Source organism: Dromiciops gliroides, chromosome 5 (genome assembly GCF_019393635.1).
Source record: "Dromiciops gliroides isolate mDroGli1 chromosome 5, mDroGli1.pri, whole genome shotgun sequence".
NCBI lineage: Eukaryota > Metazoa > Chordata > Mammalia > Microbiotheria > Microbiotheriidae > Dromiciops > Dromiciops gliroides.
Window position 1 is genome coordinate 205,051,412 of NC_057865.1, and position 24,932 is coordinate 205,076,343.

Sequence of the window (24,932 nt, forward strand, 5' to 3'; positions counted from 1 at the left end):
AATGTTTATTACTGAACCCTGAGGCTGCATTTCCCCCACATTGACCTTTAACCAATCAGACACAGGAAAAGTATGACTAAAGTGTAGATGTTTGACTCATTCTTTTGGAAATATAAGGGATGTCACCAGATGCCTTCTGGAAGAATAAATAAATAATCTGATTCACTTGGAAGTGAGACCAGAATTTTGGATGAGAGAAGCCCAGACAGAAGGGGGGCAAAACTCCAAATAATCTCCTATTTGAACTACAAAGCACTCCCAAACTTCTAAAGAAAACCTAACACTGTCCAATACAACAAATGCCTACACTATGGAGAGTTTTGATGTTGGAAAGGCATTGGAAAGTTGCCTTTATTTCTCTGTAGTTAGAATCACTAAGTAGATGCTCAATCTTATTCTAGAACTAGCCTTGCCGTGAAGGTTAATAAGGTAAGCCTTTTTGTTTCTGGAATATGTATGCCTCTTTTCCAGTGGACTTGGCTAAGTTAGGCCATTATTGCATAGGATGAAGACTATAGGCTATGGGAGTACTCAGGAGCCAAAGGGAAAGAGCTAACTCAGCATTGACTGTGCATCTGGATGTAACAACAACATGCAAAAATTGCATTGCCCTAGCTCCTAGACTCAATGTAAGTGACAAGAAATGCAGAGCTAATCTTTCTTAAAGTGGAGAGAAGTCAGTGGCTAACCTGGTATTATCCCATCGTTACTGGGGGAGGACTGTTCCATGGTCTGTGCTGTTGTTTGAGCCAGGTCTGTGAAGGACCAGTTTCGGGTTGTTATTATGACTGTTGCGGAAGGTGGTTCTGACGATATCTCCTTGGAGACTGGCTTCGAGACCGTACCTGCTATTGCTGGAGTTGCTGTGTGTATGGATGATGAGAGGGAGATAGAGGTTGACACCATGACTGTCTCTGTTGCCACTGTGGTGTCTGCCTTGGAAGCTTCTGGTTCAAGAGTGAAGCCTGAGATAACGAGGACATAAATATTTTAAAATAAGTTTCTTTTTTGTGGCAGGGGTGGGGGTGAAGGCTAATTTAGAAACATGATCCAATAATCAGAATCTAGTTCTGACTGAACAACACTTATCTACTATTAACCTCTGCTCCCTGAAACTAACCTTTTGGGATATCTCTGCAAGTATAACATTTTATCCCATTTGTGATAACTGCCCAAATTCTGGGAAGTAGAGAGGATCTATTCTACCACAATGTAAGGAAAAGTATACAAAAGTTTTAGTAGGTAGTAGGCATAAGAAAGCATTTTTACAGTATCTGTGAAGCAAAATATCTGGGAAGGTTTATTTTTAAAAGCAAATACTGTATTTGTCAAAGATACCTTGGATTCAGGTTTTAAATTTCTAAATTTTTCTCAAAACCTTGAAATAAGGGGAACCCTTAGCTACCCAGTTCTCCCAGCAGAAGTCAGGACTGCCTGCTGTATTCAGAGGGAAACTCAAAGAGTTAAGTACCTCAACACCTGTTCTGACCTTGTGGTAGAAAGATAATCATGGGTTGGAAGACCTAGCTTGACCATTCTTGTGTGGTATAGAGTTATGAAATGCCAATATAATGGGATAATTTTTTTTTGCCAGTTTCCATAAAAGGAATTATAGTTTAATATGTAACTTCCTAATATAGCAGCATTGTAAAGTACTTGCATAATCTAGTACTAGATGATGTTGGCCTCATATTTTACTGTGAAAGTAGTTTTTGAAAAGCAAAGTCCTTCTATGTCTCTCTGGTCATATATGTTTATGGCCTCTTTTATATACTCCCCTAGCTATAAACTCAGTGTAGAACCTTTACTTTCCTTGCTACCACTCCCATTTGTCATATATTGACCAAACAAATGTGCCAAAGCACCATTTACATGATATCATGTAAATATAGTAGACAGCTAGAGTACCAAAATTAGCATATGTGTGTCAAGTTGTCTGAGTTTCTGACCCCAGAATTGTTAGGCTCAGAGCTGAGAATTTAAAGGTAGGGCTGGGAATGTAGGTGATATAGCAAAAGTGAAATCCATGAAAAATTCCTAAACTTATTTTTGTTCTAAATATCTTCCATTAAAAAAAACAAATCAGAACTGTTTATTGTTAACTGAAAAAAGACTCATTTTCCCCATATATTCTTTGGTGGATATACTATTGGATAGTGAAATAGATGAAGGTACAGCAGAAGAAACAAAGGGCCTGGATGATATGCAAATATCATAATCTATCTCTGACTTATCTCCAGTTGACTATAAAGTAAGAGTATGACCAGCTAAGAATTGAGCATATCATTCTAGAAATTTGTAACTGAGGAATAGATTTTATCCTGAGAATGAACATCCCTGAAGAAACTGGAATGGAAGATAACCCCAGGCTCAATACACACACCACAGTAATAAATTATCATTAATCTGATATGAAGATGCTTGGATTTGATCTGAGCCACTCAACACTTCACTTTTAAATGACCCAATTATGAAACATAAAACCAGAATGTGAAACAACTGTCAAATTCCCTTGATTTTTTAAAAATTTAAATTAAGATGATGTTAAACCTTTCCTTTAGGCTTTGGTTGTAACTATCTTGTTACAGTTTTGCTAAATTTCCTAGCCATAATTTATGCATTTTGTGGATATGAAGATAAAGGAGAAGAGTCCTACCACAGCATCTAATTCAGATATTCCTACCTTTTCCAGTAGGAGTGAAAAGTTCTCTTGTTGACATTGTCGAGGAAGGTAGCTTTTGGTGAACCAGAGTGGGATCTCCTGGAGAAGATATTTAGAGGATATTTATGGCTGAATTCTGAAGACAGTTCAGAAATGTAAATACTTTTGTTATTTATTTTTTTTCTTTTTAAGAAAGAGCTAGTGACTCTCTTTTTTAGGCTGGCTGCCATAGAGGTACAAGTAATGAACTAAAGATTGCCTTGACATTTCTCCAGCTCAGATTATAGAATTTTACTATTTTGGGTATCAGCCATGACTTCTATAGATGGAAATTCCCTCTGAGGATAATACTACCAGTGACAGTGGGAAAAAACTAGGAGAAAAACCCAATCTCTTTTACCAGGACATAAAAACCCATTGTAAGGACTACATGTGCTACAAATTCTGTTGGATTAGTTCTTTCTCCAGCCTATGTTTATATGTTCTAAGCACTCTAGTAGCACCAACTTTCGAGTCATTTCCATGGGACAGGTCGAGGGACAGCATTCTCTTGGAACTCATAGCTAAGCTGGTTAGGACAAGTCTTCTAGTTCACAATTTGGAGGCCACAATTGCAATTCCTACATCTTTCTACCTACCTAATTTCAACCCTATTCATAATGCACCTGGTGAAGGAATGCCAACAACAGTCCTAACAGCCAATTCAAGCATATATGTCAAACAAAGAACTCTTTCTAAGCCATCTGTACTTTGATCATTCATTGATTTATATAGCTTTTGGTATGTTCTCTCCCACTGACCCAGGAAAGCTGTTGGAAAAGGGGCCACTTACTGATGCATTTCAGATTGGTCTCTGTCCAGTGGGCAGTATTCGAGTTCTGGTCAAGCATACACCGAATAAGGCTGGATGTCCCAGCCTGACGTTTGAAGCCTGCATTACAAACATACCGCTCCCTGGATTCCACACTGTGACTCTTGACATGAATATCCGCATGTTCGACAGATCTGGGAGTAGGGCATGTTACTTCTGTAAAAACATAGAGAAGTAGGAAGATGGAATGCTCAGAGCCATTATTACTATTGGTCTCATTAAGACAAATGCCCCGGGTTCTAGAAGGTTGGTAAAAGCTTCTGTGGCCTGGAGGTCTTTCTAAGGATCTCATAGCCCCATTTTAGCAATCAGTGACCTTACACTGATAGGAGGTTATGCAGAGGGAAAGCTGAGGTAATAGAAGATCCTTCTTTATATTTACTATTCTCGTGGCACAGTAGATATTACAATGAAGTAAGGAGATCTAGATCCTTATTCAGACACTCAGTAGCTATGTGGGTCTTGGCACATCACTTAAATTCTAAGTTTCTCATTTTTTGAATCCATAACATGGAATAATAATTGTATTAACTACTGTATAAATGTTGTGAGGAAAGTACTTTGTAAAGCTTTAAGAGCTTTAAGAGCTTATTGAGCAGTTATCACTTGCAAGGTATTATGGGGAATACAAAGAAGAATCAGACAGAACACTGGTAGAGAAAAACTGCTCCCTCCTAGGGTTTGTAAGAGAGGAGAGGAAATCAGAGAACAGTGTGGCATGCTTCTTGGACTTTGGGAAAGTAGATTTCAAAGGGCTGAAAGGAAGAATAAGTAGTCTGCATGGGAAGTTAGCACAGGAAGAAAAAGATATCCTCAAGAAAAATTCAGAAGACCTAAAGGGAAACAATTCCATTGAGTGGAAAAAATGGGAATTGTCTAAAGAGATGAATGTGTATACACAGAGAATTCTTTAACCAACTTAGACTTTAAGAGTGACAGTACTAATAATGTTCAAAATGAACTAGAGATGGTGAAGGAAGCAAAAGAAACCAGAAGGATTTCTGAAGCTACACTGGGAGAAAAGAAGGGATCAAAGAGTGAGTAGGACAATGGCAAATGACAACAGGGAGAAGGCAGAGCTTTTCAGCTCTTACTTTGTTTCTGTTTTCTTTGCCAAAGAGACATGCACTGGACTGTACTGGACATGACAGAACAAAAAATAGCTAACAGAAAGTGAAACCCAAGATAAGTAAAAAGATAGTGAAGGAATTCCTATCAGAATGGAAGTCACCTAACCCAGATGAACAACATTCTCTATTACTGAAAAACAACTGGTAGATGAGATTACTTAGCTACTGTCAATAATATCTAAAGGACTGTAGCTCGCAGGAGTGGAACCATAAGACTGAAAAAGGGAAAACATCTCTCTTTTTTTAAAGGGTAGAGAATAAAGTCTGCAAACTACAGGCCAGTGAATTTGACTTTGATTCCTGGTAAAATTCTAAAAGCATAATTAAAGAGATAATTGATGAACATCTACAAAGAACCATCTACAAAGAATGTAGCTTCATCAAGAAGAGGTCATGCCAAACCAACCTTATTACCTCTTTTGACAAAGTTAATAAACTGCTGTATAAGATGATTGTGATAGATATAGTTTACCTAGCTTTTAGCAAAGCTGTTGATAAGGAATATCATTCTATTCCTGTGGAGAAGATATAAAGATGTGGCCAATAATATAGTCTAATTAAATGAATTCAGAACTAGTTAGATGGCCTAACGTGAAGAATATTCATTAAGAGTTTAATATCAATGGGGGCAGCTAGGTAGCACCGGCCCTGGATTCAGGAGGGCCTGAGTTCAAATCCAGACTCAGACACTTGATACTAGCTGTGTGACCCTGGGAAAGTCACTTCACCCTCATTTCCCCACCCAAAAAAAAAAAAGAGTTTAATATCAACTTGGCAGGAGGTTTCTAGTAGCATGTCCCAGGGATCTGTGCCTAGCATTTTTTTTTTAATGTATGAGGTATTTTATTTTTTCCGTTACATGTAAAGATAGTTCTCAACTTTTGTTTATACATGCTTTACAATTTCAGATTTTTCTCCCTCCCTCCCCTCCCTCCCCCCCTCCCCCAGACAGCAGGTAATCTGATATAGGTTATATCTATATATCTCTATACATATACATATAGATATATATATACACACACACATATATATATATACACATAATAACATTAATCCTATTTCTGCATTAATCCTGTTACAAGAGAAAGAATCAGAGCAGTGATGCAAAACCTCAAAATAGAAAAAAAAAAACAACAGCACCCAAAACAAAAGAAATAATATGGTTCAATCAGCATCTATACTCCACAGTTCTTTCTTTCTTTTTTTTTTTTTCTTGGATTTGGAGATCCTCTTCCATCACGAGTTCCCTGGAACTCTTCTGTACCATTGCATTGGTGAGAAGAATATAGTCCATCACAGTAGGTCAACACTCATTGTTGATGATACTGTGTACAATGTTCTTCTGGTTCTGCTCATCTCACTCATCATCAGCTCACATAAGACCCTCCAGGTTTCTCTGAACTCTTCCTGCTCATCATTTCTTACAGCAAAATAGTATTCCATTGTATTCATATACCACAACTTGTCCAGCCATTCCCCAATTGATGGGCACCCCCTCAACTTCCAATTCCTTGCTACCACGTAAAGAGCAGCTATAAATATTTTTGTACATGTGGGTCCCTTTCCCCCTTCCATGATTTCTTTGGGCAAAAGACCTAAAAGTGGGATTGCTGGGTCAAAGGGTATGCACAGCTTTATCGCTGTGCCTAGCATTTTAAATCAAAATTGGGATATTATCAATATTTGGATTTTTAATTAATATTTAGAGCATAGATAGCATACTTGTAATATTGACAAATGACACAAATTTGGTGGTATACTGGATAACCAAGTCACAAACCAAAAAGATCTTGAGAGATTAGGGAGCATTGAACTGAATTTAATCAGTTGAAAATCAATGAGGATAAAGATGAAATCCTAAGCTTGGGATAAAAAAACCAAATTCACAAGTATAAAATGGAGGATGCATAATTTATTCAGAAGTTTGTCTGAAAAAAAATCAGGAGTGGGATGGGAGTTTAGCGGATTGCAAACTTAATTTAAGTCAGTGGTGAGGCAGCCCAAAAGTTAATGCAATCTCAGGCTGCACAAGAGAGTCAGTGCTTCCCAGAGAGGGACAACCAGGGTGGTGAAGGCCTTGAGTCCATGCCATATGAAAATTGGTTGAAGGAAATGGAAAGGTTTAGCCTGGAAAGAAAAGACCCAAGGGTGCATGATAGCTGTCTTTAAGTATGTAAAGAGCTGTCATATAGAAGAAGTAAATCTGTTCTAGCTGTCCCTACAAGGCAGAATCAGGAACAATGAGCAGAAGGGGCTTTATGTTAGGGGAAAGCACCTTAACGATTTGAGCTGGTCAAAAGTGGAATGATCTGCCTTAAGAAGTAGTGGATTTCCTTGATCTGTAAGTCTTCATGTAGATGCTAGATGACCACTAGTCAGATTATATGGGAATTACTTTTAGGTATGGTATAGATTAGGTGGCCTCAAAGGTCTTTTTATCTCTAAAAATCTATGATTCTGTAATTCCATCATAAGCTGCAGAAGCCCTCTAGAAATCTCATCTTATCATAGATAAGATGAGTCTATATTGAAAGCAGAGGTAGACTAAATGGAAAATTTTCCATCCCTAGGCTTTTATAATTCTTTGAAGGTGCCCATAAGGCCATAAGGTGCCCATAAGTTTAACAATCCAAGAGATCAGAACTGCCAGCAACTATTCCTTTTTTATTAAATGATATTTTGTCATTGACATCCTAATAATTCTAGACTTTTAAAAATAGCCATTTTGATATAATTTCTCATTGCAAGCCATCCTCCAATGCCAAATTATGGAATAGAGGTCATTCTGGGTTTTCAAATTTCATGCCAGTGGAAAGTAAATTCTGGGGGGTCCTACCAATCTGGAAATGTCCCTATCTCCATCTTGTTCCACTAGAGACTCCAAGGAGTTTCCTCTTAGTTGAGATGTGGGACTCTCATTTGAGCTAACTTTTTCCTAATGAGAGTTTCTTCACTCTGCATTATTTGATTTATTTCCTCCTATATGTACTGTTTCTGATTTCTATTTTGCTACCAATTTAGATAAATAGATTTCTTTGCTATGTACTATGTGTATTCATTGTGGAACTGATATTTTGTGGGAAAGGGGACAAGTCTTAGATATAGAGTGTGGGGTCCTGTTTTCCCCAACAACAACACAGGAATTAATAGCAGGAATTAAAACACCCCTTGGAAAAGGGTGGAGGGAGAAGAGGCTAGAGATGTCTATTCTGCCTCCCTTCAAGCTGCACAATGACACTCCCATGCTACATTTAGGAGGGGCAGCCCTTGCCACACATGGTACTCCTTATAAGAAAAATATAAAAGAGAACAGAAATGGCTGAAATGCCACATGAGTAAAATTTTTGAAACAAACAACACAAAACACAAGAAAATAAAAGAAAGAAAGATGCTGATGAGATTGAAAAATACCACACAGAAAATTAATTCAAGAGGAAAAGAAATGGAATCCCCCCCCAAGCATTATATGAGAGATATCTCCAAATAAAGAATTGTCAATGCTAAGAAAATCATGAGATGAAAAGCTCTTGGAGAAATTTTTTTTAATCTTACTTGGAAATTAAGTAAGAATTAAAAAATATGAAAACATATCCATTTCAAGAAAGTCTTTGAACAACAATGAAGTCTCCTAAACAAAAATGCAAATACTTAAAACAATAAAAAGAGTAGCCAACAAAATATGAAAACAATCAGAATATTTTAGAAGCTTTCAGAGAAATTGACAGGGGAAAGGAAAAAAATGATGAAGCTCTTATCTCGAATGAGAGGAAATTCCAAGTTAAAATAACCTACATAGTTATTAATGTAGTATGTGGGGGGGGATACTTTCACCTCTATTTGCAGAATAGATCTTGTGGAGCATGTCTATCTGTGAATCTGCAGCTTAGAAAGTATTTCTCATAAGTATTCACCAATGTGTTTACTTTTAATTGTGAGCCAATTCACTCAAAGCATAGTTATAATCACATCCAGTATTTACAAGGAGAGAGGACATGACAAAGAATTCACAAGTAGAAAGACACACATATATAGAGAACATATATAGCCAGGGCTGCATATAAAAGAAAGGGTGCTCTCATGTAGAGAACAGTGAGAAAATAAAGGAATTTGGCAGACGCCCAGGGGCCCCACCTGAAGATTGATTTGGAATTGATTGAATTGGGTGAGACTGAATGACAGACTGACTGAGAACCTACTTAAGGTTGATTAAATCGAGACCACACCTGGCTGGCCCTAAGTGGGGTGTTGTTCTCAGAGGCTGTGGACTACAACATCAACACAAGACCACCCTCAACCAATCCTCCCCTTCCAGGGAAGGAGACAGGAAGTAGGAAGGGAGGCTGGCTCCCTAGCTCTGCCTTTTTTCATTCTGGAACCTTGGGTTGGTGGCTGAGAGAGGAGTCCAGTCTGAATGCTAGAGAAGATAGGCTTCTTTTTCCGAATTCCATGTGTTCTATCTTTACTAACCTATAATATATTTTAATAAATACTTAATGCCCAAAACTGGTGCTGATGTTTCTAGCTTATAAGTAAACCATAGCTAGTTCTCCTCCCACACTGGGGGTAGAAACAAGGCGACCACACATTAGATTTTAAACATAACAGGAACACGTGTGAGTAAGAATGTATGTGTGAGAATAAGCAAATCCTATGACATTATGGTCCTGCTTCCCTTGATCTCTAGTTCCTGCTAAGTAGTCACTGCCAAGTATTGCTCTGTTTGTTATCCACTGATAGACAAATGCTTGGCTATAGTTTTCTACTCCTTTTGCTACTTGATCAGCTAAAATCCTCAGCTAGGGTGTTTCTAAACTCTTACGTGAGTAGAAACCTTAATCTGTCTTTACATTTGAAGTAGGATGCTGTATATGAATCATATGGTCTGTCTTCTTCATTCTCCAAGGAGCAAGCTATATTTTAAAATTCATCTATCCAGAATATCCTATGCCAGAATTCTTGAGTTTGGAGTTTTACAAGAGGCAACTCTCAAAGTGGCATTGCCTTAGAAATCTCCTTTTTCTGACAGAAAGCTAGATGCTGGAATTGTATTGTCTGGGGAATTCACAGTTCCTCCTCCTCTGCTAAAGGTTGGAGTTCAGGAAACAGGGTCCTTGAACTCCCCTCTATAGCTTCATGAAAACACATCTCCTATGCCATGTACTTCTGCTATAAGTTGCTGTTACTGCACTGTGGTAGAGTGGCAGAAAGAAAAAGTTGAAGAATTAATCCTTAAGAATAAAGAACTCTTGGGCAGCTAGGTGGTGCAGTGGATAGAGCAATAGCCCTGGATTTAGGAGTACCTGAGTTCAAATCCAACCTCAGACACTTAACACTTATTAGCTGTGTGACCCTGGGCAAGTCACTTAACCCCAATTGCCCTGCAAAAAACAAAAACAAAAACAAAAAGAATAAAGAACTCTCAGGGGCAGCTAGGTGGTGCAGTGGATAAAGCACCGGTCCTGGATTCAGGAGGACCTGAGTTCAAATCCGGCCTCAGATACTTAACACTTACTAGCTGTGTGACCCTGGGCAAGTCACTTAACCCCAATTGCCTCACCAAAAACCACCACCACCAACAACAACAACAACAAAGAAGCCAACAATATGCTGCTTATAAGAAACAAATCTAATCCAGAAAGATTGAAATAGACTAAAAATCAATCAATAAACATTTATTAATGTTTAATGGGCCTACTATGTGCCAGGCACTATGTGCTGAGTTTTGGGAATACAAAAAGATGCAAAAGACAATTTTTGCTCTCAAGGAGCTTACAATCTAATGAAGAACACAAAAAACAAACAATTATGTGCAACAAGTTATGTAGTTATAGGAAATAATTAAGAGGCAAGGCTTTAGAATTAAGAGAGGTTGGGAAAGGATGCTTGTAAAAGATGGGATTGGAGCTGAAACTTAAAGCAGGTAGAGATAAAGAGGAACAGTATTCCAGGAGTTAAGAGATGGAATGTCTTGTTCATAGAACAGTAACTTTCCTCATCTATAAGATGAGCTGGAGAAGGAAAAGGCTAACCATTCTAGTATCTTTGCCTCAAGAAAACCCCAGATGGGGTCACAAAGAGTCAGACATGACTGAAATGACTGAATGAAAGTGAACCTAAAGTAAGTAATGTGTAAGAAGTCTAGAAAGGTAGGAGGGGGGTAGGTTATGAAGAGCTTTGAATGCCAAACAAAAGATTTTGTATTTGGCCTCAGAGGTGATAGGAAGCCACCAAATAGGAAATAATTAAAAGACTGAAGGCAATGGAATTAAGAAGGGTTGGAAAAAAAATTACTGCAGAAGATGGGATTTTAGTTGAGGCTTAAAGGAAGTCAGGGAAGCAAGTAGGCAGAGATGATGTCAACAATCTGAGCCAACACCCATGAACTATTCCCAATCTAAATTTCTTCTGATAACTTGCTAATGTTTATATGACTGACAATTCTTATAGCATATCCACAGTGGCTTGTCTTAGCCTCCTTTCTACGTAGAAAAACCTAATATACCCTAACTTGCTTATATTGCCTGTCCTTCAAAACTTTCCTAACAACCTCATTCCCACATATAGGATTTATTCCAAGTATCAGTAAACCCTTTATGTATATCAATATATGCAAAATGACAATATTTTGTCAACAAAAAAATCAGAGGGTCACAACATTGCTCCAAAATGCCAATGTTTAACCAGTAACCAAAGAACAATATATAGCTTGTTAAACAATTTAGTCAAATCTGATTATGCTCAGCAACAATAATAACTGTCCAATTGAGTCATATGTAAGCAAAATTCTAATTATTGATATAATAATAAAAATAGCCACAAAACAAGTCCATTCTATGGTGGCACCAAATACCAAGCATTATTGTTTATAAATGCTTGCATAGTGCATATGGATCCTATTTGGTAAGATCTGAAAGCAAATCATTCCAAAATAAGCAGGAAAAAAAATATCCCACTTCAGAAGAAAACACAAATAGCATAGCATGAGAATCGGTATTTAACATTTTCCTCAAAATTTGCCACTTTGGGGTTTATTCAGCTTCCAATTGAAGTGATAAAACAAATAATGTAGTAAAATTATAACAAAATTAATTAAAATCAAGATGAGAGAAATAAACCTCGGTAATGTTGCTATAATGAGTTCTTGGATAATATCGAGGGAAAAAAGGAAAAAAAAAACTGATCCCAGGAAGAGAGTCCCACAATATAACATCAGCTCATGTACGTAAGGCAGATTTATAAAAACATGGTCCACATTCGTAGTAATTCTGCAGTTAGAAGGGTAGTTATGATATGCCTTGTGCTCATCCCAAAGTTGTAGCGCAAACTATCATTGGCTGTGGGCTGAGCTCATTGCCCTGCAGTAGGAAATGTTCCTCCTCTCTCCTGGGTAGTTCCCATTTTGCCTTCATGCCCCAAACAAAGGGACCCTGGGCAATATCCAAGTTGTATTTTTTTTTGTTTGTTTGGTTTTTGCAGGGCAATGGGGGTTAAGTGACTCGCCCAGGGGCACACAGCTAGTAAGTGTCTGAGGCCAGATTTGAACTCAGGTACTCCTGAATCCAGGGCCGTGCTTTATCCACTGCGCCACCTAGCCGCCCCGACCCTGGGCAATATCAAGACAGGGTCAACCACAAGGGTTTACAAGAAATAATCTTTAAATGGCAAATGTATTCTTTAGCAAAATGCTGGGGAGAAAACCACTCACAACTAAGCAGAAGTAAGGCCCTTCTGCTTCTCTGCTTGATGTGTCAGTTTCTTCTGCTACTGAAGCAAGTACCATGGTAAAACTCAGTCACACACTTCCCATGTCACCCCTTTAAGAAGTCATCTCTCATGATCTTAAAGAAAGAAACTGCAGATTTAGCAGACACTGACTGCTGCCATGAGATGAACCCCTCCTTTCTCTTTTTCTCTCCTCATTCTCCATAAGAGTTGCAAAAATCTCCATTGTTCCACATAAGGCTAATCTCGAATTATTTCTCTCTTCCCAAACAATAAAGAACCACAAATGCAAGGTGTAGTGGAAATATGTCCTGCTGCATGATCCTTTGATGTTTCTTAAATTCCTTTTTATCACTTGTAACTCTGATGTGTGACAGTTTTAATTTGCTATGGAAACTTACAAATTGGCTTACTCAATCCCCCTGATAAGCTACCACTCCTTACCTTTGTTTCTTGGCATAAGGCCATCACTATCAAGATGTCCATGACTAGAACACTGGGTGAGCCTTCATCTAGCCTGCATGTAGAAGGCCCACTACCCTTAAATACTTGGAGTGAACTGCTCCACCTCACTTCAAGGCTGGGGTGGGAAAACCCTTCTTGGTTCACAGTTAGGAGGGAACGCCACAGAGGAGAAATGCCCTAGTCGTATTCAGGGAAACTGTTCTATATAAACCTCACACAAATCCTTAGCTAGGTGGAACAATGTCCCTGTACTACTTGATTTTCTTCCCCTCTCAGCTGATGCTCAGAGGCCAATTCCTCTATCCCAAAGAATCACCTTTGTATGAGACTCCCTGAGGCTACGGTCTCTCTCCTTTCTCCTGTCCCCATTTAGTTTTTAGTTTTTTAGTTTTTTTTTTGTTTTTTTGGTGAGGCAATTGGGGTTAAGTGACCTTGCCAGGGTCACACAGCTAGTAAGTGTCAGTGTCTGAGGCCGGATTTGAACTCAGATCCTCCTGAATCCAGGGCCAGTGCCTATCCACTGTGCCACCTAGCTGCCCCCCCCCCATTTAGTTTTAATTACCATCCGATGCCTTGTCTCAGGACCATTGCAGTCTACCCATTGATTGTCAGTGGCTTGTAAGTGTTAACATTAATAAAATTTCCTGTAATGACTTTTGGAGTCACCCCTTCCTGACAAAATCCAACTGAAATATCTGGATGGGTAAAAAAACCAAGTCTGGGTTATGAGTACCCTTAGTCCACGAGCCATTGTTCAAAGCTTCAATTAAGGTTCCTGGCAGCTACATCTCTATGGACTTGGTCGAATCTGCAACTGTTTCATCAACCCCATCTTTACCAGAGAGAGTGAGGGCCCAGTCTCTGAACCCATGCTTCATTCATAAGGAGTAGCTCATAAACCATTGCCCTAATCTGTGACTACTCAGCTAGGCAGTCTCCAGGATATACTAATTAGAATGGCACCATGATTCAGGACTCCAAAGCAAGGGCTTGTCTGAGGAACTTCTTCCCCTCCGACCTCTTTCCTTAGAGCCATTAGTGCTGAGCAAGGCTGTGAGTAGGACCCTTGGCAGCCACACTGCCCTAAATGAAGAGAGTAAGAGGCATACCCTGAATCCCATGCCCAAGGGAACAAACAAAAGTTCAGAATAGACAGAAGGGGTAGACAGTAACAAAGAGAATAAGGTAAAGGAATCCTTAGAAAAAAGGTACAGAAGAGAGATCTAGTTTCTGGCCCAATTCACACATAATTGCTTCTTTTATGAGTTTCATTGCTATTTTGAACCATTCTGAGGTTTCTTGATCTTTGGGGGACACTATAGGAAACTGTCACTTACCACACAGTATTTGCTTTCCTTCATATTTTGATATTTGCTAATTGTAATTCACTTTTTTTAAAGGAATTTTTTTTGTTGTTTTTTGTTTTTGTTTTGTTTTTGCAGGACAATGAGGGTTAAGTGACTTGCCCAAGGTCACACAGCTAGTAAGTGTCAAGTGTCTGAGATCAGATTTGAATTCAGGTCCTCCTGAATTCAGGGCCAGTGCTTTATCCACTGTGCCACCTAGCTGCCCCCTTAATTCACTTTTTCTTTGGGGTTTTATTTGTTTTTCTTTCTGATCTATAGGATCCTTTTTGCTAGTTTTTTTCATTGAGGATTTTTTTCTCTCTAGGTATCTTTTATCTTTTGGTCTTCTTTTATTATCTACAACTCACTCTGATCCCTCCCTCTTCAATGGTCCTAGTAAATATCAGAATCACTATGCCTGGGCTGGGACAGCCATGAATAATCCTGCAATTTATTTTATGCTCACTGCTATGGCCACATGTGGCAAGAGGAGCATAATGCTCTAAGCCTTAAAGTTCTTCAGTGTTAAAAGATTTTTTACCTTACACTGTCCTGTCTTCTTTTCTTGAGGCTTTAGTTCTAATTACTCTCCATATGGTATTTAAGTCCTTTGGAGGTTGAAGGATTGGAGAGGTATGCAGAGAGCTATTACTCCACCATCTTGCTAGTAACAGGAGAAGTACTGTATGGGGGAAGGGGAAAGGATATGATGGTAAATATAGGGGATGTAAAGTCAAAAGATGGCTGGAGTGCAAGAGATGAGAGCAGAGGTAAGACCTAAATGCCAAGGATGATGGCAACAGAAGATTAAAGAACACTGAAGTTGATAAAGAGATTAAATGCCCCTGGGCAAATGCTAGGTGGGACTGAAAGGGAGTAAGGTGGCACAGTGGATAGAGCCCTGGGCTTGGAGTCAGGAAGACCTGAGTTCAAATCTCACCCTAGGCACTAGCTGTGTGACTCTAGGCAAGTCACTTAACCCTGTTTACCTCATCTGTAAAATGATCTGAAGGAGGAAATGGTAAACCATTCCAATGTCTGCTAAGAAAAGTCCAAATAGTTGTACATGATTGAAATGACTTAACAACAACAAAAAAATCCCCTAAGGAATTCAAAAGTATTATTAATTGAGCATACTGTCCTTCCTAGAAGGATGGCATTTCAAAAACACAAGTTTTAGGAATACAATGGTTAACACACGCATGTAAACACACAAAGATATAACACATTGTGTGTTACATGTATGTGCAATTATTTTATCTCCCCAATAGAATGTGAGTTCCATGAGGGTAGAAACGATTTTGTGTCATCATATGCCCAATGTCTAGTATAGTACTTAATAAATTATTGTGATTGATTAATTTTTAAAAAGTGTCTTACTTCTATCATCGTCTCTTGTTCTCCAGCCGTTGAGAAATAATGTGGTTATTTTTATTTTTATTTTTTGCGTGGTTATTTTTATTTTTTAAGGTTTTATTGCTACCTTTTGATTTTATATCTCCTATATTTCCAAATGTTTACCTTCTGCTCCCTTACAATGCTTCTTCTCTGACCAACAAGATGGTGAATTTGTAGCTTTCTGAAACCTCGTAGCAAAGTGCCTGGTATATTATAGACACTTAATAAAAACCAGTTGACTGACTGACTCCTTGATTCTACAACATCCAAATGAATGAATGAATGAATGAATGAATGAATGAATGAATGAATGAATGAATCTCTTTCCTTTTCTCACAGTCCTCTCTTCCATTCTATGACAAAGAACACAAATGAAAAGTTCTAAAAGTAGGAAAAAACCAAAACCCTAGTATCAGTAATGGGTAATTAATTATGTTTATTCTTTGTTGTAAAATTAACATATTCTAAATCCTGTCAGTTTTTCGTAGTAATGCTTCAGGATTTCATGATTATTTGCAAGGGTAGGGTCTATCCCATTCTAAAAGAACAGAGTACTCAGACTTCTTGATCGAATTAAGCAGAGGTCTGAACAAGGTGCAGATCCTCTATTGAATCAATTAATCAAAGGTATAAATTTATGAGCTAGGTGGTGCCATAGTGGATAGAGTACCAGGCCTGGAGTCAGGAAAGTTCATCTTCCTGAGTTCAAATCTGGCCTCAGACACTTACTATCTGTGTGACCCTGGGCAAGTCACTTCACCCTGTTTGCCTCAGTTTCCTCATCTGTAAAATGAGATGGATAAGGAAATGGCAAACCATTCCAGTATCTTTGCCAAGAAAACTCCAAATGGAGTCAAGAAGACTAGGACGCAACTGAACAACAACAAAAAAGAAGAAAACCTTCAAGAGTTAAAGTGCAGCTTCATTTTAATGCTGGCTGAGAATGGAATCACAGGCAAAAGGAACAGCTGGCATATCAAGGCATATGCCCAGTATGTAATGGGTAGTCAGCCTCTACTTTCTTTTTCATTCTACCTAGTAAGAATTGAAAGCTACCTATTTTTTTTTTTTGGTGAGGCAATTGGGGTTAAGTGACTTGCCCAGGGTCACACAGCTAGTAAGTGTTAAGTGTCTGAGGCCACATTTGAACTCAGGTCCTCCTGAATCCAGGGCTGGTACTCTATCCACTGCACCACCTAGCTGCCCCAAAGCTAACCCTTATTGGGGTTAGACTAGAATGAAACAAAACAACTTATTTCTGTTTCCTCCCCTTTTCTAGACACATTCTCCTCATTATTCATTCTTCTCTGACCCCAATATTTTCTACCTCCACCAAGTAAAAAATTTTTCCATAGAATGTGTCCAATCTCTCTCTCTTTAGAAGTTAGGATGGAAAGTGAAAGCAAAAGGAAGAGCCACTTCTTCCTCTGATTCCCTCCTACCATAGGAATGTGGGCAGGATAGATTCTTTCTAGACTCCACCTTTCTCTTTCCATTGGTTATGCCTGGAGGCAAAACCTTTCCTAGATCCTTGTCCCTAGTTCACTGCCCCCAGCTTTGGAAGCTGGAACTCCCAGCAGGCTCCTGTGTTTAAAGGCACATGAATCTGGTTCACCAGGGGTTGCATGGACTTGGGTCAAATGGTGCAGCTATTTCTGCTATTTCCCAGCTCCTAAAAGTTATCAATAAAAGTAAAAGCTGTGAAATATGCTCACAATCTGTTTATGTACCAACTAGGGACTCTTTAGCATTCCTGTTAGAGGTCAAAACTTTTGACACATTTAATCCTATGTATACCAAACTAGTCTCTGGTGTCCTCCGCTGCAACACCCCCCCCCCCCCACCTCCCTCAGCAATTAATTAACAGACATAAATCACAAGGAAATTATGGTGCTCAGAGTTTATAGGAAACAAAACCAGGGAGATAGAAGCAACTTAAAGAAATAGAGAAAATTACAGGTACCCAGGAAGGCAGAATGGAAAATTAAATCTTTTGCAGTTCTCAAAAAGGTCGGTCACATAGTCAGCAGTCTCGGTATATTCTGGCCATGCCTCGTACTTCCCCTGCCCTGCAATTGTTTTCTCGAGAAAGGAGACCAGCCTTCAATGACTGCTCTACCACCTCAAATGGCAAAACATCTACAGAGGACTCTCACACTCATCATGTAGCAACAGTCGCCACATTTGTTGGTTCCTGCCAACTAAACTTTGTCAAGGAGAAACTCCTACAGCCTTGTCAACCAGCGGATATTGGAATATTCGCATGCCTAGTTCTAGTTCATCCCCTACAATTCTCTTCCCTCTTCCCTACCTCCAGTGGGGGAGCTTAATCTTTCAATCTCAGAAACTTCATTCCAACCCAAGGAACTTCAGGAACCTCAACTCCTGTATTTCTCCAAGTCCCTGAAATGAATTTTAAAAAGGCTGCTCAAAGCCGTACTAGAATCCAGTTATCTTGTCTTCCCAACAAGTATTCTTCCACCTATGCTAGGCACAGTGTTCGGTACATAGTAGGCTCTTAATAAATACTGATTGATTACTATATTGCACTAGACTATATTCCCTTCCTCAGTATCCAGTATGTATATCTCTTCTCTCCAGGAACTAGATTCCATCCCTTCCCAACAAGCAGAGGTTTTTCACTTTTTCACTTTCAATGCTGGAGGCCTTCTTTCCTTCTAACTCTTCGTCAAATCACAATCTAGCTACATCTGAACACTTTTGCTCATTAAAAGTGAACTTTCTGGAAGCAGCTAGGTGACACAGTGCATAAAAGCACCGGCCCTGGATTCAGGAGGAATTGAGAGTTCAAATCTGGCCTCAGACACTTGACACTTACTAGCTGTGTGACTCTGGGCAAGTCACTTAACCCTCATTGGTCCTCAAAATACAAAACAAAAAACAAACAAACAAAAAAGTGAGCTTTCAGCACACAAACTCTTGGCAGCCAATTCAAAAATTAAAGACACTTGACTCCCAGTCAAGAAATTAGGAGGATCTGAAATTGAAAGTCGAGCAGATGAAACGCCCGTGAGCTCATCCGAGAAGCCAAAAAGTTGGCAGAGACAAGAGCTACTACCCAGGAGTGGTCTTAGTTTTATCTGGGCCTAAAGCTGGGGACAGAGCTCTGCCCGAGCCTCACTGGTTCGATTTCCTTGGCTCTTGACAGCTCCCTCGCTTCTCCTGCCCGCCCAGCTCTAGAGATAAAGAGGCAAACTTCCGCTTGGTTCTTCCCCACAGCTGGAGTAGTGGACTAGCAGAGCCGCGCTAGGTAAAGCACTCCTAGTCTACCCTCAAGACGCTCAAAAGCTGGACTCCAACTCTGGAGCAACGGGACCCGGACCCCGAGTCAGAGAAAGCGGCATGTTCTTTGTAACGTCTAGTAATCCTTCCTCCGCGCTCTCCTTTTCACCCCGGGTCCCCAGCCTGGTGGAGGTACATCATTTCTAGGGATGGGGCGGCTCCACTTTGAAGAAAGTCTCCCTCCACCATCTCCCCAATTGGGTTTGTTGCAACCTCCTCTGCTTACCTCGCAAAGCGCAGAGTGGCAGCTGTTGCAGCAGCAGCAGGAGGAGGGGTTGTAGCTGCAGCAGGGGCAGGGCGATGACCCGACAGCGCAGAAACTGACTGCAGTATGCCATAAGTTGAGGCTTCCCGCCTCCGCCCTCCCCACCCCTACACACTCGGTCCACAGCGTCCGAGCGCCAGAGCGCCACCTCAGGTTAGTTAACCGCGTGCCCACTCCAGCTCACGTTCGCTTCGTTGGCAGCAGCCCTGTCTCCGCTCCTGGAAGGCAGCGGTCTCAGGGGCTCCGGCTTCCCCTGGCTGGAGAGAAGGGGAAAAGACGCGACTAGAGAGACCCAGCAAAGGGAGAAAGGAGGCTGAATGCGGTTTGCTGGTGGGCGGAGGTCGGGGACAGTGTCATTCACTTTCACTTTTGCTTTTGCTTTAGCTCCTGGGAGGAATGGGGAGAGGTAAGGAGGAGAAGGAAGCATCTCCACCCTCTCCCTCCTATGCGAAGATTCCTCATTCATCTCTCTTGATCCCAAAACATTTCTGGGAAAGCACCCAGAGGAACTTAAATCCGTCTTACTATAGAGGCTGGTTTAAAAGGAAGAGTGCAGCGTTTGTCCCAAATGCTCTGCTTTGTAACCCAGCTTCTAGAGATTTTCCTCCTCTTTTTTCCTTCCTGCCACTTTACCCCCAATGGCTATCCAGTCTAATGGCGCTATGAAAAATGACAGCTTTCAGGTGTACCAGTCCTTTTGAGGGTCACAAGTGTAAAGGATTACTTTTGTCCTGTCTACAATGGTGAAAATTGTTGAGACAATAAAACTGTCTTCCACGGAGCTTCTCCTGATACGTCCCTGCCAAGGCGCTCATACATCAAGAGATGGAAGAGACCTCGTAGGTCATCTATTCCATTTCCCTTATTTTATAGATGAGGAAATTGAGGCCCAGAGAGATAAAATGATTTGTCCAAGGTCCTACAGGTAGTGTCAGAGACAGGTATTTGCCCCTATCACATTCTTTGTCTATGTTACTCAGCTAACATATAAAGTTGGGCAGCTAGGTGGCTCAGTGGATAAAGTGGATAACGGGTTGGAATCAGGAAGACTCAATGAAGGTGAGCAAGTTCAAATCTGGTCTCAGAAACTTACCACCTGTGTGACCCTGGGCAAGTCACTTAACCCTGTTTGTCCCAGTTTCCTCAGCTGGAAAAGGAAATGGCAGCTCTGCCCCAGTATATTTGCCAAGAAAGCCCCAAATGGGACATGAAGCATGGGGCAGACTGAACAATTGTAAGAGTAATCCGGAGCAGTGGTTATGTCATTTCTGGGCATCAGAAGTGTCTGGGTTTATAGTCAAGAGAGAATCATGTCAAATCCTATGGAACCAGAACCCCATGTTGTGGTCCACTATATATTGGTAAGTAACAACCTCTCTGCCCCTCTATAGCCTCATAATACCTCTAGTGTTTTTATTTAGTCTACTTGCATTCTGGAGTCCATATCACAAACTTGTAATGGAAAAAAGACTTAAACTTAAAGGTCAGGAAACCTGGCTTCTGGTCACTCTATTTCATTAACTTGATGTGTAGTTTTATGCAGAAGGCATTAATATGTATTCCCCTTACTTTCTCATCTGGGGAAATATTCATCTTTATTCATGTTTATAATTGTAAATAAATCTTGGGATTTATTGGATATTAAATGAGTTAAGTGTGAAAGACTTTAAAAAATAACGTTCTATAAAATGCAAGGAAGGTGTTTATTATCCTGTTTTTTCTTTTTTGATGAAGTTCAAATAGTGATCAGAATACAACATTATTTTGCTATTATTCTTTATAGTTAATCATATATGGCCTGCTTTTGGGGGGGCAGTAATTGAATAGGAGTACTGTTGGCCCTACTTTTAAAATTTTTTATTTTTGTTGGCCCTGCTGAAGCATCTTTGGGTATAACTGCAGTAGCAGATAGGATGAAAGGAATCATGTGCTTTTTGTCTTTCATGTATGTGCCTTCCACAATGAGTTTAATATTTTCTGCTAGGTTTCTGTGTTGTTGAAATCTTTAATTCTATATAGACTGGCTAGAAATTATAAATACTCATAGGATAATACATTTAGAGATGGAGGGGACATCAGGAGGTCATTAAATCTGTGTTCTTGTTTTACAGATGAGTAACTGAGGCAAATAGTGACTTGCCCAGGGCCACACAGATAACAAGCATCTGAACTCAAATTTCCCTGACTTCAGATCCAGTGTTCTATCTACTGTATCACCTAGCTGTCCATTTGTATTAATAACTGCAATCTTTAACATTTGCAAAGTGCTTAATAAATATATTGTTTTATTCTCACAACTGGAGAAGTAGGTGCTTATTTTATATTCATTTTACAGATAAGGGAGCTGAGGCAGACAGAAGTTAAAGTAACTAACACAAAGTACTCAGCTAGTAAGTGTCCGAAACTAGAGCTAAACTCAAGGTCTTCCTGATTCCAGGTTTAGCACTCTCCTAGCTGCCCTAACTTTACCTGCAATCAAGCAGAATGGAAGAAACCCATTTCAGATATGAAAGAGAGATCTATATCATTAAGACTATAAAAGAAAAGGAAAGGAACTATTTGTACAGATATTTATAGCAACTCTTTTGTGGGTGCAAAGAAATGAAATTGAGGGGGTGCCCATCAATTGGGGAATGGATGAGCAAGTTGTGGATTACGATTGTGATGGAATACTATTGTGATATAGGAAATGACAAACAGGATGGTTTCAGAAAGACCTGGAAAGACTTAAATGAACTGATGCAGAGTGAAGTGAGCAGAACCAGAAGAACATTGTATACATTAACAGTAATACTGGTATGATGATAAACTGGTAATACAGGGCTCCAAGACAATTCTGAAGGACTTATGAGAAAATGTGATCCACCTCCAGAGAAAGAACTGATGGAGTCTGAATATACATCAAAGCATACTACTATTTTAACTTTTTCTTTATTTGTGTGTGTGTGTGTGTGTGTGTGTGTGTGTATGTGGTTGGGTTTTTTTTTTTGGGTGGGGGTCAGTTTTTTTTTACAATATGACTAATATGTAAATATATTTTGCATGAGTACACATGTATAGCCTATAAATAATTGCTTGCTGTCCTAGGGAGGGAGGTGAGGAAGATATTTTGGAACTCAATTGAAAAAAAAGAATTAAAAATTGTTCTTATGTGTCACTGGAAAAAAATTATTTAAAAAACCCCACTGCAAATGTGCCAAAGAATTTTGAAATAGTAACCCAGAATTTCTCAAACTGTGTTCATTTGCATTGACTGAATAATTCCATGAAAAAGAAAAAAAAAGACCTAGATCTACTAGAATAGTTTGATATTGTTTACAACAGTATTCTATTATATTCCTGACTTAGCAAAGTACCTAGCACATAGTAACCACTAATAAATGCTTCCTTTTTCATCCTTACTTTACCAAATCTTGCCGTTTCTACTTCCCCATCTCGAATATATACCCATACAATCAATCAATAAACATTTATTAAGTACCTATTCATGTGCCAAGCATACCAACAGCTGTGCTAAAAGTCACAATGATAGTTTCCCTACTTTATTTTTCTCAGCTCCAATCTACCTACTCAATAATGCCATTGATGCTAGGGCAAAACACAGATTCCTCAGCCTGCTCTTTAAAATCCTTTATAACCTGGTCCAAAACTACTTTTTCATCATCATTATACTTTATGTCCTTTCCCACATGCTACAATCCAACCAAACCAGCCTCCTCTCCTTACACAATAGGACTCCATTTTCCATCTTTGTGCTTTTGCTTTGGCCATCCTCTATGACTGGAATACATTTTCTTCTCATCTTCACTTCATAGAATTCCTCATTTCCTTCAAATTTAACTCAAGCACAACTTTACCCAAAACTATTTCTGATATTTTCCAACTCCTAGTGACTTCACTCCTTAAGAAATGATTCTTGGAGGGCAGCTAGGTGGCGCAGTGGATAGAGCACTGGCCCTGGATTCAGGAGGACCTGAGTTCAATTCTGGCCTCAGACACTTAACACTTACTAGCTGTGTGACCCTAGGCAAGTCACTTAACCCCAGTTGCCTCACCAAAAAAAAAAAATGATTCTATCATTCTTGGATTGATTCCACCTACTTACATATTGTATATATTTTGACTCTGATAGAAAATAAGCTCCTTGAAGGCAGATACAAACAATTGTTTGTTTCTTTTTTTGTGTGTGTGTTTGTGTCCCTGGTGTCTAGATATTTAATAAATGAGTGTTGATGGATTATTACATACCTTTATACAGTTATATTCATAATTGAGGTCTCCAACCCCACTCCTTAGAATCAAAGGGGTCTTGTGTATTAGAAGTTTATTCCCCCTTCCTTATGACCTGATTAGCATTAATATGTAAAAACCAAGGGAAAAACCTATAAGCACTCCATCATGGGTATTTGATACTGACTTGAACAAAAAAAAAAATCCAAAGCCATCTTCTGGCAATGGCAGCTGATTTAGAGGCCAAACTTTTGAGGAGTTTAATGGCCACTATACTATGTAGTTTTAATTGATTCTTGCTTTCTTTTGCTTTTGCCTCCAAAACCCACCCTTCCACTTGTCTCTCCTTTCATAATTCCAAAAATAATTGTCCAATTGGGCCCAGATGGCTTTACAGACCCTGAGATCATAGTTATGATCCTTTAAATCCCCCCTTTTAACCAGCCTTGGGTAGATGAGAGGCATTTCAGTCCTGTGATTCTCATGCACCTCAATCAATTTTTATGCTTCAAGTCCTCAAAGCATAGATCTGGTAGCAGAGCAAACAGTTAACATCTTACTCTTTACTGATCTTGGTAGGGCTGCCTCTCTTCTTCTAGTTGGAAAGTCAGAGTGGACATCTGAGAGCTCTTCCTGGACCTTTTCCTCGAAGAGGGCAACCAAATAATTCACTTCATTTCCTACCCAGATTAATTCCTGAATTTCATGATTTCTAAAAACCATAATTCTGCAGAGTAAACTCCAAAACTCACACTTCCTCAGATGACCCCACCCACCTCTCAAGTGGTAGGATTTCATCATCCCTCACCCTCCAGATTTTCCCCCACCTTCAGCTTTAAAAAAAATTTATTATCTTCCCTCATTAAATTGTGAGCTCCTTGAGGGCAGAGATTGCTTTATACCTTGCTTTGTATCCTGAGTACTTAGTACAGTGCCTGGCACTGTAACCTTTTTTTGCCTATTGACCCCCCAAAAGGAGGGATCATGTCTAACATATGTAACATTGGAACTATGAATACTGTTATGAAGAAAAGAGATAAAAGCAGAAACAATTCTGGAGTTCACCAGTTGATGACATGTTTGATCTTGGATTTTCTGGGAATGGTGATTTGACAGTTTCTGTGAACACAGGAAGGAATGCAAGGAGAGTCAAGTGGGACACTCAATTTTTGGGTGCTGGCTCCTTACTCCTTTCTTTGAAACCCAGTGATTCAGATAATAGTAATTGGATGTTCAGCAGCAAAGTTTTCTTTTTTCCCTCCTACCTTCCAAGCTGAGACCTTGTGAACATACGTTGCTTTTTTATTGATAAAATAATAACTTTTGTGCTATATACCTAATAACATTTTAAAAAACTTCAACTTGATTATTTTTCTATTTAATAATTAATTTCTCCTTCCAATACCTCCTCCCACAACTCAACAACAAAATAAAAATAAACCCTTCATGGCAAATACGCATAATCAAGCAAAAGAAATTTCCACATTGGTTATGTTCAAAATGTATATCTCATTCTACATTTTAAGTCTAGCACCTCTCT

General features: G+C 39.4%; 1 protein-coding gene across 4 annotated transcripts in view; it reads right to left on the reverse strand.

Annotated features, from left to right (window-relative positions):
• Nucleotides 1-19,610, reverse strand: part of IL15RA (interleukin 15 receptor subunit alpha) — a 34,430-nt gene extending 14,820 nt beyond the window's left edge. For 2 of the 4 annotated variants that reach the window (XM_043967944.1, XM_043967943.1), the window contains exons 1-4: nucleotides 19,124-19,610; nucleotides 3,495-3,689; nucleotides 2,684-2,761; nucleotides 690-965 (exon numbers count right to left, since the gene is read on the reverse strand). In XM_043967944.1, the coding sequence (XP_043823879.1) occupies nucleotides 690-965; nucleotides 2,684-2,761; nucleotides 3,495-3,689; nucleotides 19,124-19,235 (661 nt within the window). In that variant the 5' untranslated portion in view covers nucleotides 19,236-19,610. The remainder of the gene's footprint in view (nucleotides 1-689; nucleotides 966-2,683; nucleotides 2,762-3,494; nucleotides 3,690-19,123) is intronic. The other 2 variants (XM_043967945.1, XM_043967942.1) reach the window with 2 other exon arrangements.
• Nucleotides 19,611-24,932: the final 5,322 nt, after the last annotated feature.